The 16,056-nt window shown below is 36.5% G+C and overlaps 1 protein-coding gene across 1 annotated transcript; it reads right to left on the bottom strand.

The window, feature by feature from the left end:
• Positions 1 to 984: 984 nt before the first annotated feature.
• On the bottom strand, positions 985 to 15,311 carry LOC104622898 (sodium/hydrogen exchanger 9-like; the record flags this gene model as incomplete). Its single annotated transcript, XM_010289818.1, has 4 exons — positions 14,969 to 15,311; positions 5,796 to 5,998; positions 1,672 to 1,749; positions 985 to 1,061 (listed from the first exon to the last, which is right to left on the bottom strand). Coding segments are annotated over exons 1-4 (533 nt in total), but the record flags the coding sequence as incomplete, so codon positions are not given.
• Positions 15,312 to 16,056: the final 745 nt, after the last annotated feature.

The raw sequence follows: 16,056 nt of genomic DNA, 5'->3' as shown, positions 1-16,056 counted from the left end.
GCCATGGGATGCCTAATGATGCTATGGTTAAACTGTGAACAGCGCTTTGCTGTTCTCAGGAAGGCTCTGTGCAGGCACAGATACCCACTCACTGCAGAATCCAGCTCTGGTCATTTGTTTTCACCTGCGTCAGGAATTTTCCCAGAACATGAGAGCTGAAGTGTCTGTGTGGTATTCATAAATATTGTGAAATGCATGCACTTGTAAGATCCAAAAGGATTTTTAAATGGTTTGTTTAATTTTGATTGAGCTAATCAAACAGGCAAAAAAAGTTTCACATGACGCCAGCCTGGAAATACATAATGCATTTCTGAATAGAAAATCTTTTCCTTAAATAGGCAAACTTTGAAACAAAATTAGAAACTTTTCACTAAGGAGGTATGGAAATGAAACAGGATTTTTTGCCCCTCTGCTTTTTTCCCTTCCTCTTTTTCTGCAGAAGCCATTTAGTCATATTCAGGCTAAATTTACACATAGTTCCAGACTAAGGCTTTGCACATGATCTTCAACTAAAAAGTTTCACAGCCTTTGAAATGACTCCAGTTGTTTTACATATATGCCACTAGGTATCTGTTCCTCCTCCTTTTGAGATTTAAAGTCCTCCCTTTCCTGTTAGAGCTCTGCTCTTCTCTAGAAGGAATTCTCGTTAGAAGCACAGAATTCCAATAGAGAGAATGGTTCTATTTCTTAGGACAGATGGTTAAAGCTAGAGGGTTGTACAAAGGAATTCATGCTTACATCAGTCACAGACCAGAAATGAAGGGGACAATCTCCTGAATGCCCTAGACAGTTCTTACTATCTAAGAGTTTTGCCTTTTCCATCTCAGCACTCCCTGATAAGGAATTACTTTATCTGTTACACAAGTTGTGAAGTATATTGACCATCCAGGGTCCACAATTCTTTTTACAGTTTACTTTTTAGTTAAAAAAGATATGAAGTACTAATAATGACTTCAGCAATAATAGCAGAAGGCATTCACTTACCCTATGACAATGCAGGAGATGGCAGTTCCCAAAAAGGCGTAGGTTAAAATCGATCCTAAGTTACGAAAAAAATGTCTCTGGGAAGGAAAGTTTGAAAAAAAGTCCTTTGTAATACAGTCAAAAGAAGAACATTCAGACCAAGTTGAAACACTGCAACTAGAAGTGCCATTTGTCACAACCCATATCTCAAATATAAGATGAAGCAATCTAGGCCACATCATTTCCACATTTTGGAAAATACAATTTAAGATGTTTCATTTTTTGCCTGGTGGCATGCCATCAAAATTCCCACTTTTATGTATCTGGCCAAATGCTGCAGGATCGTAATAGAAGTTCACATTGAAAGTGTCTGATGTATCATAACCCCATGCCTTGAACAAAGTCCTGATTATGCAGTATATAAAACACAGATAGGGTGCTGCTTCCGTGCAGTGTCACCAGAGTCAAAGTGGTCTTTTCTGAAAACAAGAATGCCCAAGTGTTATACACAGCACAGTCAAGTCTTTGCACAGCCACAGAAAGGGAGCAGAATGAGGTCCATGAATCTTTCATTTTCTTCCGTTCCTGTCAGATCTTCCCATGCAGTATAATTAACTAACTCTTTTCTCTGTCACCGGCCAGTGACAAAGATCTACAAAGTAGCAATCACATTCATCCACTTTTGTAATATAACAAAAAGACACATACCTTCTTTAAACTATATCCAGCATGAAATATAATGGGTGGCAGCAAAATATTGAAGAAGATGGAAGGATCAAATGTCATCTGCCAGAAAGGACAAAAAAGAGCGTAAGGGCAAATAAAGTAGCCTTTAATTTAATAGGATAGGTTTTAATTGTAACTTCTTATCAGGATTAATCTCAGGATCAGCTTCAATGTCTGTAGGCCAGAATGTTATTCTGAGTTGTTCTCTTACAAGTATTATTAATGTGCAGTTCCTTGCTGCTTATGTAGGTAGAATACTACTTCGAAACTCTTCCTTAAAGAAGGAAAGCTGTCATGCACTATTTTACAGGGAACACATACAGTGTTACCTGTAAGTAAGTATCTGCACTACCAGACATCCAACTTGACAGCCCCATGGCTTAATTCCTGGCTCAGACACGGACTTTCTGTTCAGTTTCAGGAATGATGCATCATTAGTGTTGTGCCTCAATTCCCCACATACAGAGTGGTGATAAAAGAAAAGGCCAACACTACCAAAACCAAAGTAATGTTTCCTTTGAAGCATATCTATTTAGGCATAGACGGAGCTTGCTAATGTTGCTTAACAAACCACTGGCTGTCCGCTAGTGTGTCCTTTCTTGAACTACTGCACATAAAAATGGTACACACTTTGACTATTTTCACTACTTCACTTGAGTTAACCTGAAAGTGATCAAAAATATATTTTACCTCACATTTTTAGCAGGCAAAGAACATTCATGTGGCTAGGTAATGTAGCTCAGATGCAACATAACTCATTGAACTATAAATGTATAATCAGTTCTGCTAACCTGCCAGCACAGATTTCTATCGTCCTAAAGTTTCTCAATAAATCTGCTGACTGCTTCTCTAAGGCCATGTCCATTGTAGCACATCTCATCAAATATAATCGGTCCGGTCCAGTCAATCAGTTTGGGGCTGACTGCCACAAAACTAAGCTCTAGACTCTCCACAGTACCTAGCTATTTCTACTTCCCAACAAAACATAAGTGTAGCAAAGCACAAATTTTCCTTTTCGGCAAAAGGACTGTCTATGCAGACATGAAAGTCACAAATGGCATAAAGCCTTTTCTTCTAGATTGTGATTTGAGGGTTTTGTGATGGCCTTACTTATTAGCAGTAACATCCTCAGTTCCTTGCTCTTTCTTCTGTTTGTGTCTGTGCTGACATTGTAAGTCATATTGTCATGGCAGTGAAACTATAATTTGCTTCTGGTGACAGTTATCTACCTCTGTGTTACTGCAGATGCAACATATCACTGTGTTATGAAATCTGAGAGGCACTAACACTGTCCTATTGCCTGCATATCTTGTATCTGTTTTATAGGCAAAGGGGTTTCCCTATATCCTCAGTAAGTGAAGGACTAGATTCAGCCATTCTGCAAAGACAAACTGGATTTTCTGCAATGACATAGCTAAGGTGCAATTTGCTTTTCGAACGGAAGATATGCTGCTGGCTTAGACTCTTCATGTTTCCTGTTCCAAGCCACTGGCTGGCACAGCAGCAGACACTACTTCATCCTCTTTGCAGATTTTTACTCTCAAAAGCCTGTGTAATGTCAGCTCCGTTCATGGGAACATATATTTTTGTGTCTACAACAGCCAGAAACAGTTTATAAAATACCCATTAAAAATTTTAAAGTAATGGTAGAAAAGGAGGATGATGTTAAGCAAGGCAAAATGTTGTTTTTCCAGCTGTTGTTGGTACACTGTTCATATTTGCTTTCAACTTCAGGCACAGAGAGAGACCAACAACAATATTCAGTCACTGCACTTCATTACAAGTAGCTTTCAATAAAACAGAATCCTGTTTAAAACCACAGCATCGATTGAGAAAAAAATATTTTAATAAGCCTGTGTACTGTTTACTGTTCTGCCAGCAGGCTATATCATACCAGTACTTTAAAAAGAGACAGGATGTAATTAATGCAATGGCTTGCAGCTCCTTTGTTCAGATAAGGCGATATTTTAAAGCTACAGTATTCTAGATGAATTATTTAGCTTCAAAAGAGTAAGATCTGCCTACAGAATTACTTCTGTCTTCTTACTGACAGCTTGATTTGATAAACAGGAAGTGAGAGCTGAGCCTTTTTTTCCATTCCGCTTACTTTGAATTATAAAGTTGAAAAAAACTAGCTGGCAAATAATGTGCCAGCAACTTTAGCTACACTAGTAACTTCATTGAAAACATGATAGAAAAAGGATTTTCTTCACTTACGAACTAACAGCATCAAAAGTTAATTTTGGAATTAATTCACCAAATATGTTAAAATACTTTTTCCACAGGCATGAGAAATCCTGACTGCATGTTTTATTACTCACAACTGTGTTCTAAAGGACACATGTTTCTAAGATATAGCACAGCCTATTCTTTCTGATAAACACACTTAGTAAACACTTACACTGAGGTCAAAAGGGAATTACAGTTGTACAAAAAACAGAGCATGCTGTGATCATGTTTTCTGTTTTTACATTAGTGTTTTTGCCAGTCAGGAAAGCTGCCAGGCATTGTTATTGTCTCCTAAAAACTATTGAATTCCTCCCTCTTTCCTTTTTTATTTATTTTATTTTTAAGAGGACATTTGCCAGATAATTTTAAAGGAAAAAGGAGTGAAAATCCAGGCAGGCTGAGGCCTCTCCAGTAACATAGGGAAACACACAATTCACAGTTGAGACTTTTAAGAATCTTCCAGCAAAGTGACACTATGGAAAGAAGATTGGGCAATCCCCTGTAAGGGCAACAGAAACGTCTGTGCGAGTTAGTGCTTCTCCTTTCTCATACCACAGGTCAGCTTCAGGCTACCAGATTTGATGAAGATGTTCAAATGTAGTGAATTAGTACATATGTCTTGGAAACTAAACACACACTTTGACTAAGACAAACCTCTTGCAACCAACTAGCAAGAAAAAGGATGAAGATTCAGCAAATCTGACTAGTCTGACTGCCAGAGTATTTTCCTGTCTCCACTCACCACAGCTTTAATAGTCCTTGGCATCCTAGTTCTTTCTGAGAATGGCAAAAGTCTGCAGTACCGACAGGCAGGCACACAATGGTGGTGCGTCAGCAAGGAATTTGAGCAGATGGCTAAATCCTAATTCTGCTGAGTTCCCCAGTGTACATTCTAAGCATAACTCAAAAGTTTTTATAATGATAACCACTATAATACACAGGAGCATGTATTACTGTGCTAGATAAACAATAATACTTGGAAAAAAGCAAAACAATGTATTGCAATATTGTAAAAAAAACACTGGAAAGGGCTTAGAAGCTTCATGTGAATATGTGATGTCTTTCAGCATAAAATCCAGGTTTTAAAAAGTCCCTCTGCACTCATTAATTCTTTAAATTGTTATCATTTTTTAAGAAAGGGAACGTTACAAGAAGTAAATATTGCAAGGGTGGGGAAGGAATATACTACCAAAATATTTTAATTGTTATATACTGGAAAACAGAAAAGGCCATGACATTGTAAAAGACTCTCAACTTCCTCTCACACTTCCCTTTTTGCAATCGGCCTGAATTGCCACAATGCCCCAAGCTTGGGGATAGCCAGTGAAATCCCCACTGAAGACCACTACAATAGTGACTGAATGTATGAAAACATTGTAATGCATTTAAGTGTTATTAAAAAACCCCACTTCTCTGTGCAAGTTTACATATTTACAAGTTTATATTTTGCAAATTGTTTAGTTTGTAGTTGCCTCTGCTGTGTACAGGAGGTAAACTTCCCTTGCATTATGCTGCCAGAGACAGAGGACAAATAAAGATATCAGTGGGGTATCTAAAGTTTTGGTATCAATGAATCCAAGGTAGCAGCTGCGTCTGCAAGTGAACTCAGTGTCTGCAGGAGATGAGACTGTCATCTGAAAGAGTTCAGGCAACTGTTCTGTAAGCATAGTTGTATGCTAAATGATGGTCTGGTTTTTACCGCACTTTATTTCCTTTCCTGTTCTCCTTCCTCACTTACTCTTCTCACCCTAAATTCAGAATAGCCTCTCTCTCTCTCTTTGTTTCACATTTTAGCTTGAAACTTGTTTTCCTCTCTCAAGGGTGTAAATAAAAGCAATATCTTACACAGTTTAGAATAGAAGTAAGATAGATTTTACCTTTTGAAGCATTGCATTTCCCTGGTGACCATTGACGTTGTGGTGGCTGATCTCTCTTTTGTATTGATATTCATAGACCTGATTAGTTATATTAATAAGTAGAGTGGATGGCCCAGATTTCAGCTTTTCACATTCATAAACAGTTCCACTTTCACCATCTGATGCTTTTGTTGCGTATCGTATAATTAATCCCATTACAAGGCCTAGAGAGTAAAAAAAAAAAAGACCAAAACAGATTCAGGTACTTTTAAGTATCTGATGCACTGATCTGGAGAAAAACGAAGTCTATTAAAGCTAGGACAGCACCTTCTCAGTGTTTCCACCTTCACAGAGTATACCTCACTCAACACTTCATGGATGATCACAAAATATTCTGCCAAAATGGTCATTTCATTAGAATACACATATTGGGTTGACATATGCTCAGTTGTACTTGTATTTTTCTGATCCAGTTGCTGGAACCATTCTGATTTAGTTATTAACTGAGCTGCCCAACCACCACATTTTCAATAGATATTTAGAGAAGGGGCATACTTGCATAACTAATGCACTGTACTAAGCATATAAAAATCAGCTGTGATTTTGTGCACTTCATTCATGGGGGCAAAACTGCCACAGTATCCTCAGGCACATTCTGCTTTCTGCAGAAGACTGTGTGTCTTTTTGAGACTGCATAAACATGGGAAAATAATAGCAGGAAGAAGGAAAGGAAGATTAAGACTGTGATTAATTGATTTGATTATCTACAGTTTAGGACACTTATCTAAGACAGACATTTTTGCTTCCTTTACAGTTAACAGAGAGGAAAATGTACGTCTGCAGTTGTCCTCGTGAAGCTGCGCTTCTTTCTGTTGGCTTTAGTAGGAGCTTTCATGATTACTTCAGGAGAGGTGACTAATATTTATCTAGGTAACATTACTGAGATGATTTCCACTCTCAGAGACTTGGCTTTGGTTTCAAATTTAATTTCCATGCTTCTTTTATGTCCTATGTGCTTTAAGACCCATGTGTATGATGAACAGCTTTACAGTTACTAATTATGAAGACATTCATAAAATGCTAAGAATACTCAGGTTAAATATTGATGGAAGACATCTAAACATCTAGATACATATACTTAATAATGAAAGATAAGAAAGAAATTAAATTACAGGAAATAGCTGATAATCATCTGAAAAATAGGATGTTAAAGTTTTATCCAGTAATCAGATGCCATGGTGATAACTGTTATCATAAATGCCTAGAGACACAAATAGGATGTCTCTGTTAATAGTCACATTTTCCCATAACAGAGACTCTCTGAACTGTAGACTTCTAGCATGTATGTAAGGCAAGTTTGTAGCTTCCCGGACTGATGCTACAACAGAGTAACAGTGTATTGCTTGTTTAGTATGCATATGCATTTATGCTTGTTTTGTATCTATTGTTTAGTATGGTTGGCTTCTTTAAACGGTAGAGGATTTAGATAAGCAGTAGAAAATCCCAAGGCCACTTTCTGAAGTTATACAGCATTTATGCAATAAATCAGATAATAAATCTAGCTGTAGTAAAAGACAGAATTCCTCAAAATTTTAGGGGAAAGCACATACTGGGAAAAAGGAAGCTAGTACTGCACATGCTACTATGAAATACAACTTCTACAGTGGTCAGCCCCAGATGTCCAAAATCATGAGTCAGAACCCAGAAAACCATGAATCAGTTTAAATAGTCAAGGTTTTAGCCTTGTTTTTATTAGATTTCCTCTAGAAGAACCACATATTTAATTTTCAAATTGAATTTCAAATACATTAAAAAATTCTACTTCATTTGATGCTTGGACAAGACTTGATGTTTCATTCCATTCTCTGGAATAGAAAACTTTCAGTTTTTCCTTTACCATTTCTGTTCCTATCACTCAATGTCTTAAACTATAGACTCTCTTGCCCTTCTGTTATCAAGTATTACATAGACTTGTCAGCCTGTGCAAGGACAGTGGCAGAAAAAGACCATGCAAGAACAGGAATGTTTGGCAAAACAGTTTGCTAGAATCAGTATCAGGTCACAAAATGGAACAGGTTTTGAATAGTCGTGAGAAAGAAGTGTTTGGTTAGACAAATGTGCCGTTACAACCTGTTCACCCATTCCACCACCTCCTCTTTAGTTTCCCTTTCTTTCTGCATTCTCTCTGCCTGCTTACCAAATTTCCCTGTATGTCCCTCATTATCTTTCCCACACAATTGTACTGTGCTTGTCCAACCTCTTGTCTTGCTGCATTTCCTGGTCTCTAACATTTAACTGTTCACTTACAGCATCTGCCATATTAACCTGCCTTTTTTTCTGGATAGTTTTACCTAGACCCTCACACTGTATCTTCCAAAATTATGTAGGACATTAATCTTTTTTTTTCTACTAGCTTTGTTTCTGTTATACTGGCAACAATGAGCATCATGCTTATTTGTACAAGCAACAGTCTTCTTGCTGCATACAGAAGACACGACTTTAAGGATATAGCGCTATTTTTAACTGAGAGCTCAAAAATTGTGAATGAAGAGCTAAACATATGAAAGTGATTTTAAAAATAAGAGTTTTAATCTTACTATTTTTTAGCCTTTGAATTTTAACTGTTTGCATTCCTTGTACACATAGTAACTTTCAGAATGGCAACGTGGAACTGCTCAAGGCAGATCAATGGAGGCCAGCTGACATTGCCTGTACGATCTCTATTGTACAGCCAAGGGCACTACTGTGTACTACAACATTCTGAGATTCCTAATACCTGGTTTGTATTGGCTAATATAGCATATACTTTGAACCAAATTCTGTTTGATAGTTTTAAAAATGAAAATGAATGTTCTCAATTATAGTAATGCAATTGCATTGAATTTTTCAAGGGCAAATTATTTCAACCTGTAGTGTCAGCTTTAGGAGTAGAGGACTGTTATTATTCTGTATTCTGAGAATATATGTTATCTTCAGATGTAGTCTCAAACAGCCTCTGTAGGAAATTTCCAGAATGGAAACAAACGCAAATAGATACAAGTAGATCCTAGTCCTGCAAAACAGTTCTTGAGTATAAATAAATCCATTTGCACAAAAGAAGTTTTTAAAAAATGTGATCACAGTAGCTGTAGAGAAATAAAGATCAACAGTGACTGAAATTTACAACTGGAATTCAAGTTTTCCTTTTGGGTTTTCTTCTGCCACCAGCTTTAGATCTTATCCTCTGATGGAGTCCAGATCCAGATAATGTGCAGAGCCACACAAATAATGGAATGATAATGGAAGAACAAGAAAATTGTGGGAGTATCCAACAGCATCTCATATTGGAGAAATTACATTAGAGAAGACTCTAACAATCGATATTCTCAGGGCATCAATGGGGCTTTGAGGTCCTTATAGCTCTCAAGGAAATTCTATAATGTATTAAATTTGAACAAAATGTAGACAGGATCCATAATGATGGGTTGAATCAGAATATTCTCAATGGTCTATGGAAGGTTCAGACAAAGACAATTGCTATCACTACCCTATATTGTAAGAGTCAATGTAAGTGATGGGATTGTATTCTTCCTTCAGTAATAATAAATGTGCCAAAGACCCTATATAAAACCCCCAGTGAATTAAAAATCTGGGAAGAGTGTATTAAATATTTTAGTAAGTGTATTATTTATGGAATGCACTTTCTGCTTTAAGTCATTATATAACATTTCTTTCATGATAGAATTCAGGAGCCCAGATTATATTCTAATAGAAAGAATTCATTTTTAAACAGGTGTATAAAGTACTCTCCTTTCTACTACTTCCCCTTCCAAACTGAAATCATGCTTTTGTAATGTATCTTCTGAAACATTCATTATAATTCATTTAAAGAAAAGAAAATAGTTGGGAAATAACATTTGGATGGATCTACTATGAAAAAAGACTAATAAGTTCTAATTTCCTTACAATCAGTGTTTCGTGGCAGAATAATTAAACATGAAAATTTTCTCACAGAGTTCCATGGACTTTGGCATGTAAAAACATGTATGTAAAAACATACCCTCTGTACAAATAGTTCTGATTTCATAGTGGCATGCACAGAAAGCCTTTACCATGTAAGTCTATGAATTTGGCAATTAAAACTCCCTGAAGATGAGTCAGGAATGATGCTGCATCCATCACCTGACATCACAAGTAGGTACCATACTAAGGTACTGGTTAGCATGAATAACAAAGTTTCAAATAATATTACATCAGTTAAGGATGTAGGTAATTGTAAATGCAAACTCTTATGTAAGGCTAAACTTGAATGTACTAGCACAAAGTAGAGTACCTATCTTGTATTCTAGGAGTCCAAATACAATTATAAATCTTTTCATCTCAGCTTCCCCCTTTTTAAGACATTTTCATTCAAAACTAGTACCAAGACTTCATTTAATTCATGTTTTAAGCATATGTATTTAAATGCAGATTGAAACAGAAAAGGGTATAACTAATGTTACAGTTTTCTTTTAAAGTCTCAGTTGTTCTTTGAAGTAAGATCTTGCAGCAAAATCTCGCTCTAACTAGAGTTTCTCAGGGATGCAGTTTTAGCCATTACTTGATTTTCCCAAATATTTAAGAATTTCTTCCAAATTTCTTTCTTTGCCTCAAGAATGCTATTCTTCTCCTCATCTACACTCTAAAAAATGTCAGTTTCTGCCTTAATCATGATTTCCTATGCTTTCCTCTGAATCCTGGCAATCTCTCTTCATTATGGATGTTGTAGTCAGGAAGACAAAGTAGTACTCTTCATTATTTTACTGAGGGCTGGAGATTCTATGATTCCTCTTTCTGGGACTCGTTACATCCATTGCTGCCACTAAGAATCAGGGGTACTCAGAAGACACAATTGGAAGGAAGCTACAATTATTCCACACAAGAGGTATAATGGATTTAGGAGATGTAAGAATCATATTGCCTAATCATTAGACACCTCCATGAAAGTTGAATCAAGAGATCTGATATATGCCTCACTTCCAAACATGCTGCATGGGATCCTCAGAAGAAGCTGAGGAAGGATTATTGTGAGTCATCTTTCCCACCGCACACATGCCAAGAGCCGAAGGCTTGGAGAGAACCAAAAAAAAAAAAAAAAAAAGAGTGGTAGACCTCCAATCTACAATCCCACCTCTCCAATTCCTTCAAAACTTTAGGAAGCATCTCTTAACTGCTACAACACAGAGACATTTCTTGTGAGTGCTGCAATGACTGTCTTCTATCATTCATCCTTTTTATGTTTTCCTTTCAGCCTGATCAATTCATCCCACAGAATATGACTTTGAAAGCAGGTACAACTTCAGTCAGCCTCATCTCCACCCTAGTGGGTATCAGACATTCCCTAGGGGTGACAACTATTCAAGCTGAGAACAATTTCAACTAAAGTTGCTAATTAACCCAGGAGATCAAAGGCACAGATTGTATTAGTGGGTTGTTGGTGGGTTTTTTTTTGTTGTTTCTCTGTTAGTTTTTTTTGTTAAAGTTTAATTCTGGCTGCCTACCTGCAGGAGTGCTTTAGCCTCAATCAGAGGTAACTGGTGGCACCTGTATGTAGCCCTAATACCTAAATTCTGGGGAGGATGAGAAATTTGGATACTTACACTCAGTTTTTCATTGTGTTTGCTCTGGGCTATTCCCTAGTTAATGTGGAGGGCTATGACTTTTGTATTAGATGGGGAATTTGGCACCTAACATTTTACAACTGAGGTATTTGAAGATACTGTGCCTTGCAGGAGCTGTCTAATAGGCACTTAGGTCTTTTATCTGGTCTAGTAGTAAGAGGCCATCTTCTGGGGTCTGGAGCTAAGAGAGAGGCCATCTACTCATATCTGAGAGAAGCGGCATTTGGTTTTTGTTATTGTTTGTGTAGATAATCTACCACACTCATTCTGACTATGTTGTTGTATAGAAAATTGTGCTGATAATGTATATAAAAGATGTTCTTCCATTTCTGGGTGGCACAAAATTACTCTCCCATATTCACCTGCCTCCTTGCTATACAGAAATCATGAACTAAACCGAGTTTACTATTTGGGGTTTGTTTGTCAACCAAGCTACAGTGTACAGAGAAACTTGTTCTCCGGGATACTGGCAAACAAAGGAATGAATGAATGAACAGGTAAGTCTGTATTCTTCTTCATTTTTTGTGAGTGATTTTTCAGTTTGGTGTCAAAACAAACAAAACAACTTGTGTGTATAAATAGTTTCAAGCTAAATTCCTTGAAATGTATCCATAATGCTTTTGGTGAAATAATGTTGAATTCCTGTTGAATTAATTCTTCTGAATTAATTCTGGGTTATGCTAAATGCTTTGGTTTTTTTTCTTTGCAACTGCAGAAATAATTTTAATTTTAAATATAGCTATATTTAGTGTTGAACTATTGATTTGATAAAAAAATTAATACCTCTCCATTTTTATAATTTCTAAATGGACAACTTTCCAACATGGGCTTTTCTTAAGCTAGAACTATTCAGCCTAAAACTGCATTTTCCTACAAAGCTTATGCAAAAGAACTCCAAAAAAACTTTTTATTTGTTCTATACTTTAAATAGAACTTTGTATCGGGCTGTTCCTAGTGTTTAATTTGTCGCTGTTCAGCACTTTGCAGTAACTGTAGAACTTCTTCCTGTTTTTGTATTTCTGTGGGTTTTTTTCTCCTGGTCTTCCTCATACTTCACTTTCTCCATCCTTTCTGCTGCTATACCCCTAATGGCACACTGTCTTGATAAGGAATACAGACTCTTCTATGACACTGTGGGACACAGTCTGCAAATAAGCGGTCATATTCTTCTATCACTTGAAGCAAAATTATTGGTTTCTTGTGCTCCTATTCATGTATCTAGCAAATAGCTCAATGGGCTGGAGTAAAGCAAATTGTAGAGCCAATACTTTTGGTTTGCACAAAACAGGTATAAAGCAGAATTGTTCTGATAATTGAAGGCAAAAAATAAGTGAGGGCAGGTTTTGGCTCACTGTCAGTGCCTGCTGCCATGCAGATTTTCTCCTGAAGTTGCTGTCTGTTGATCTGACACCTCTATCATGACCTCTGAAATTCCACTTTCTTTTCATAATTGCTATTCCACAATACTAAAGATACGTAAACCCATTTCCAAAACTTCTAAGGATAAAAAGGACATCATCAGCTTTTTGGATCCTATGAATAAGCTTTTTTTCCCCTGTTTGAAGGTTGCCATAAATAATGCAAGATGAAATAGATAGTTTATTTACAATCATGAGGAATGTTTCCTTTGTTCATAAACATTTTAATAATTCAAAAGCTCTGTCCTGCTGGAGCACTAATCTCTTAACTGATCAAAAGAATATCATGAGCTGGTTATCCTCATGATGTGCAGATTATGTTCTGGGCAGGCAGCAAAATAAAATCAAAAGATAGATAAAACTCTAATTAACTACAGATTTATTTGTGTAATGTTGTATTCCCTCATAATTAATTTCTATTTTGATAGGTTTTGTCTAAATGTTCAACAAATGTTGTCAACCATTCATGGGAAACAGCACAACAGTGTAAAGGAAGCACTATAGAAATCACCCATGTAATTAGAAAAACATCATAATTTACAAGTTGATCATAATGAATATATTGCACAGTGTTTCATGGGTTTCCTTTTGAGAGACGTTAATAGAAACACAACAAGCAAATCTATTCTCAGTGATGCTTGTGTAGCTTGTAGCCCATAAAACTGTCAAACAACAATCTAGGTGATATCCAACAATGAAAACCATTGCAGTTAACGAAGTATCAAGTGATGTGTATTTCGGTCTGAATTGATTCAGTTGAAGTGTGTTTTTTATGTGCAACAGATGTCAAGATTAGAAAAAGGGCATATTATCAAATAAATATTTTTTCACAACTTTAAAATAAATGCAAGGCAGATGAGAATTAAGAGATCCCACAGACTTCCTCACCAGGTGTTAGGGGCTTAGTGACTGGCTTAATACAAGTTTCCTGTTTACTTGCTTTCCTTCAAAGCATCAAGTCACTTGTGAAGATAGCAAACCAAGAAGATGAAATAGCCTATGTTCTTCAAAGTTCATACAGTTAACTTATCCTTTTCAAGCTATTGTATTAGATACAAGGAAGACTGTGATCTTCAGCTGCAGTCCTCCTATGGAACTGAGATCATTGTAAAATGCTTGATACAGAAAAGGCAAATGAAGCTTTTATCTCGAAGTGTAGGGGTCAGTTGCCTTTTCTGTTGCAGGCTTGCAGTTGAACCTCCATGGAGTTTTCTGCATGCTGTGTGCTATGATAAACAAAAATTCTTCAGAATATGCAATCTTAACAAAACCGGGTTTGGGTATTATACTGCTAGAGTATGTGATGTGCATAGAATGAGTCTGAGTCAAAACAGGCTGGCATTTAGATGTGTAATGACTAAGCTGTTGATTTCTATCTTCCATTTTGACAGTGTTACCCTCCTATATGTGTTACCTATATGGTAAGAGAAATGGAAGTCACGCTTTTCTCAAAGTGAAAAAATAGTAAGAGAACAAGAGAAGTCATTATACGTGTAAGTGTATACCATAAAACTCTTATCAGCGGACAATGCAGAAAGTTCTACATGAAAGTGATACACAATATTGCAAAACTTCATAACAGAAAATTGAAACTAGATAGGCAAACTGAAATTGCAGTACAATGACAGCATTCAGGGAAGACTCGAGAGAGGCATTCTTCATAGTCTGTTTTTCAAAGGCATAGAGAAAAAAACAAAAGAAAAATCTCAAGACCATTTAAACTTTATTAGACAACATGGCTTGATCCACAAGGATCTTTAGACTAAGAACTTTGATATACAAAACAAGCATGGAAAACAAGCAAATTAAATAATCTCTTTCACTGTGGGCATTTACTTCTTTTGAAAACAGTAAACTCCCTAACTCCCAAAGCATCATGCAGTGGCTGTCTGCCCACAGAGGAACGTAATGTGCACATCGTGAGGATAACCAGCTCATGATAGTTGCTCCCTTAACAAGTCAGCCTCTAGCTACTTCATGAGATATACTGTTACATTATTATTTTACTGTACAATTATGGAGCTGATGACATTTAATTCGGCACATTTTCTGAGCTTTGTCAGCATTTGATCTCAAGTGCCTGATCAGAAATATGTAACTAGTCCCATGTTAAGCTGGCACTTGAATTTATACTCACCATAAAGCATAGCTCCTCCAGTTTCATGCAGAAAGCGGAATCGATGGTTTTTAAACAACCAAATTGTTAATATTGTAAGAATGAGCAGAAAGTTAAACACTAGCAACTCCACGGCTCCCTGATGATAAAACTGATCTTCATTTTTCACTGGTGCATATTTCTTAGATTTCTCCATTTCATTCCCTTTATGGAAAATATGGAAATATGCAAAATAAAAAAAAAAAATCACAGGAAGGAAAGTGTTATCACCTTTGGTACAAAAAAGTCCAGATATTGCAGAAATTCACAGCAAGCGCATCTGTTTCATTTGCAGCCTCAGGGTAAAGTGCCCCAGCTCAAAATTCAGCTGGATTCTGGTTACAGCTTCCTGTTTCTCTCTTAAAGCCGCCCTGTCTCATTTGTAATGTTACAGTTGCATCGTTGAACTGCGTTTGCTCCAGCTGTAGATGCACAAGTCACCCCCAAGGCTCTGTCAATTTCTTAAAATTTTGTTGTAAAACTTAGTCTGTGTTCATAATGTTTGTTCCTGTAGTTTACAGCATAAACTCTGTCCTAAAAATAATATTTTGTCTTCATAGTTTAAGAAGGAAAAACTGACATTAAAAGAATGGCATAGCAACCTTCACTACACTTTGGAAGTTTAAAAATATTTTCTCTTTCTCACTTTTGAATATAAGTGACACAGAATAAAGTGGCACTTTGGTGCAAAGACAGAAGAAAACAAGGCAATGAATAAGGATTTCAGGATTTAGGCCTTTAACTTGTATTGATCTTGCAGGAAAACTGAGAGATCTCTGTAAAAGCAAAGGTCCAATTACCTAGAATTAAAAGCACTTAAGAAACCCTATCAAACTGAATAAAATGCAGTGGAATTTACTTTCCAAAATTTCTGCTGTTTGCATGTTTTCATACAGATTACTCCATTAGGACAGAAAAACAGTAGAAATTATCTTACTATTTATAGCTAATACTCATAGAAGCTTTTCTGTCAGAGTCCAAGGCTGCAATACATGTATTATACTGGAGAATTTCAAATTCTCATTTTCATCAGAAAAAGAATCCTGATTCTGCTTCTCATCAAAAAAGGA

The sequence above is a fragment of the Phaethon lepturus genome, unplaced genomic scaffold, assembly GCF_000687285.1.
Source record: "Phaethon lepturus isolate BGI_N335 unplaced genomic scaffold, ASM68728v1 scaffold966, whole genome shotgun sequence".
NCBI lineage: Eukaryota > Metazoa > Chordata > Aves > Phaethontiformes > Phaethontidae > Phaethon > Phaethon lepturus.
Note: the sequence above shows the minus strand (reverse complement) of the source record. Positions and strands in the feature narration are given on the sequence as shown.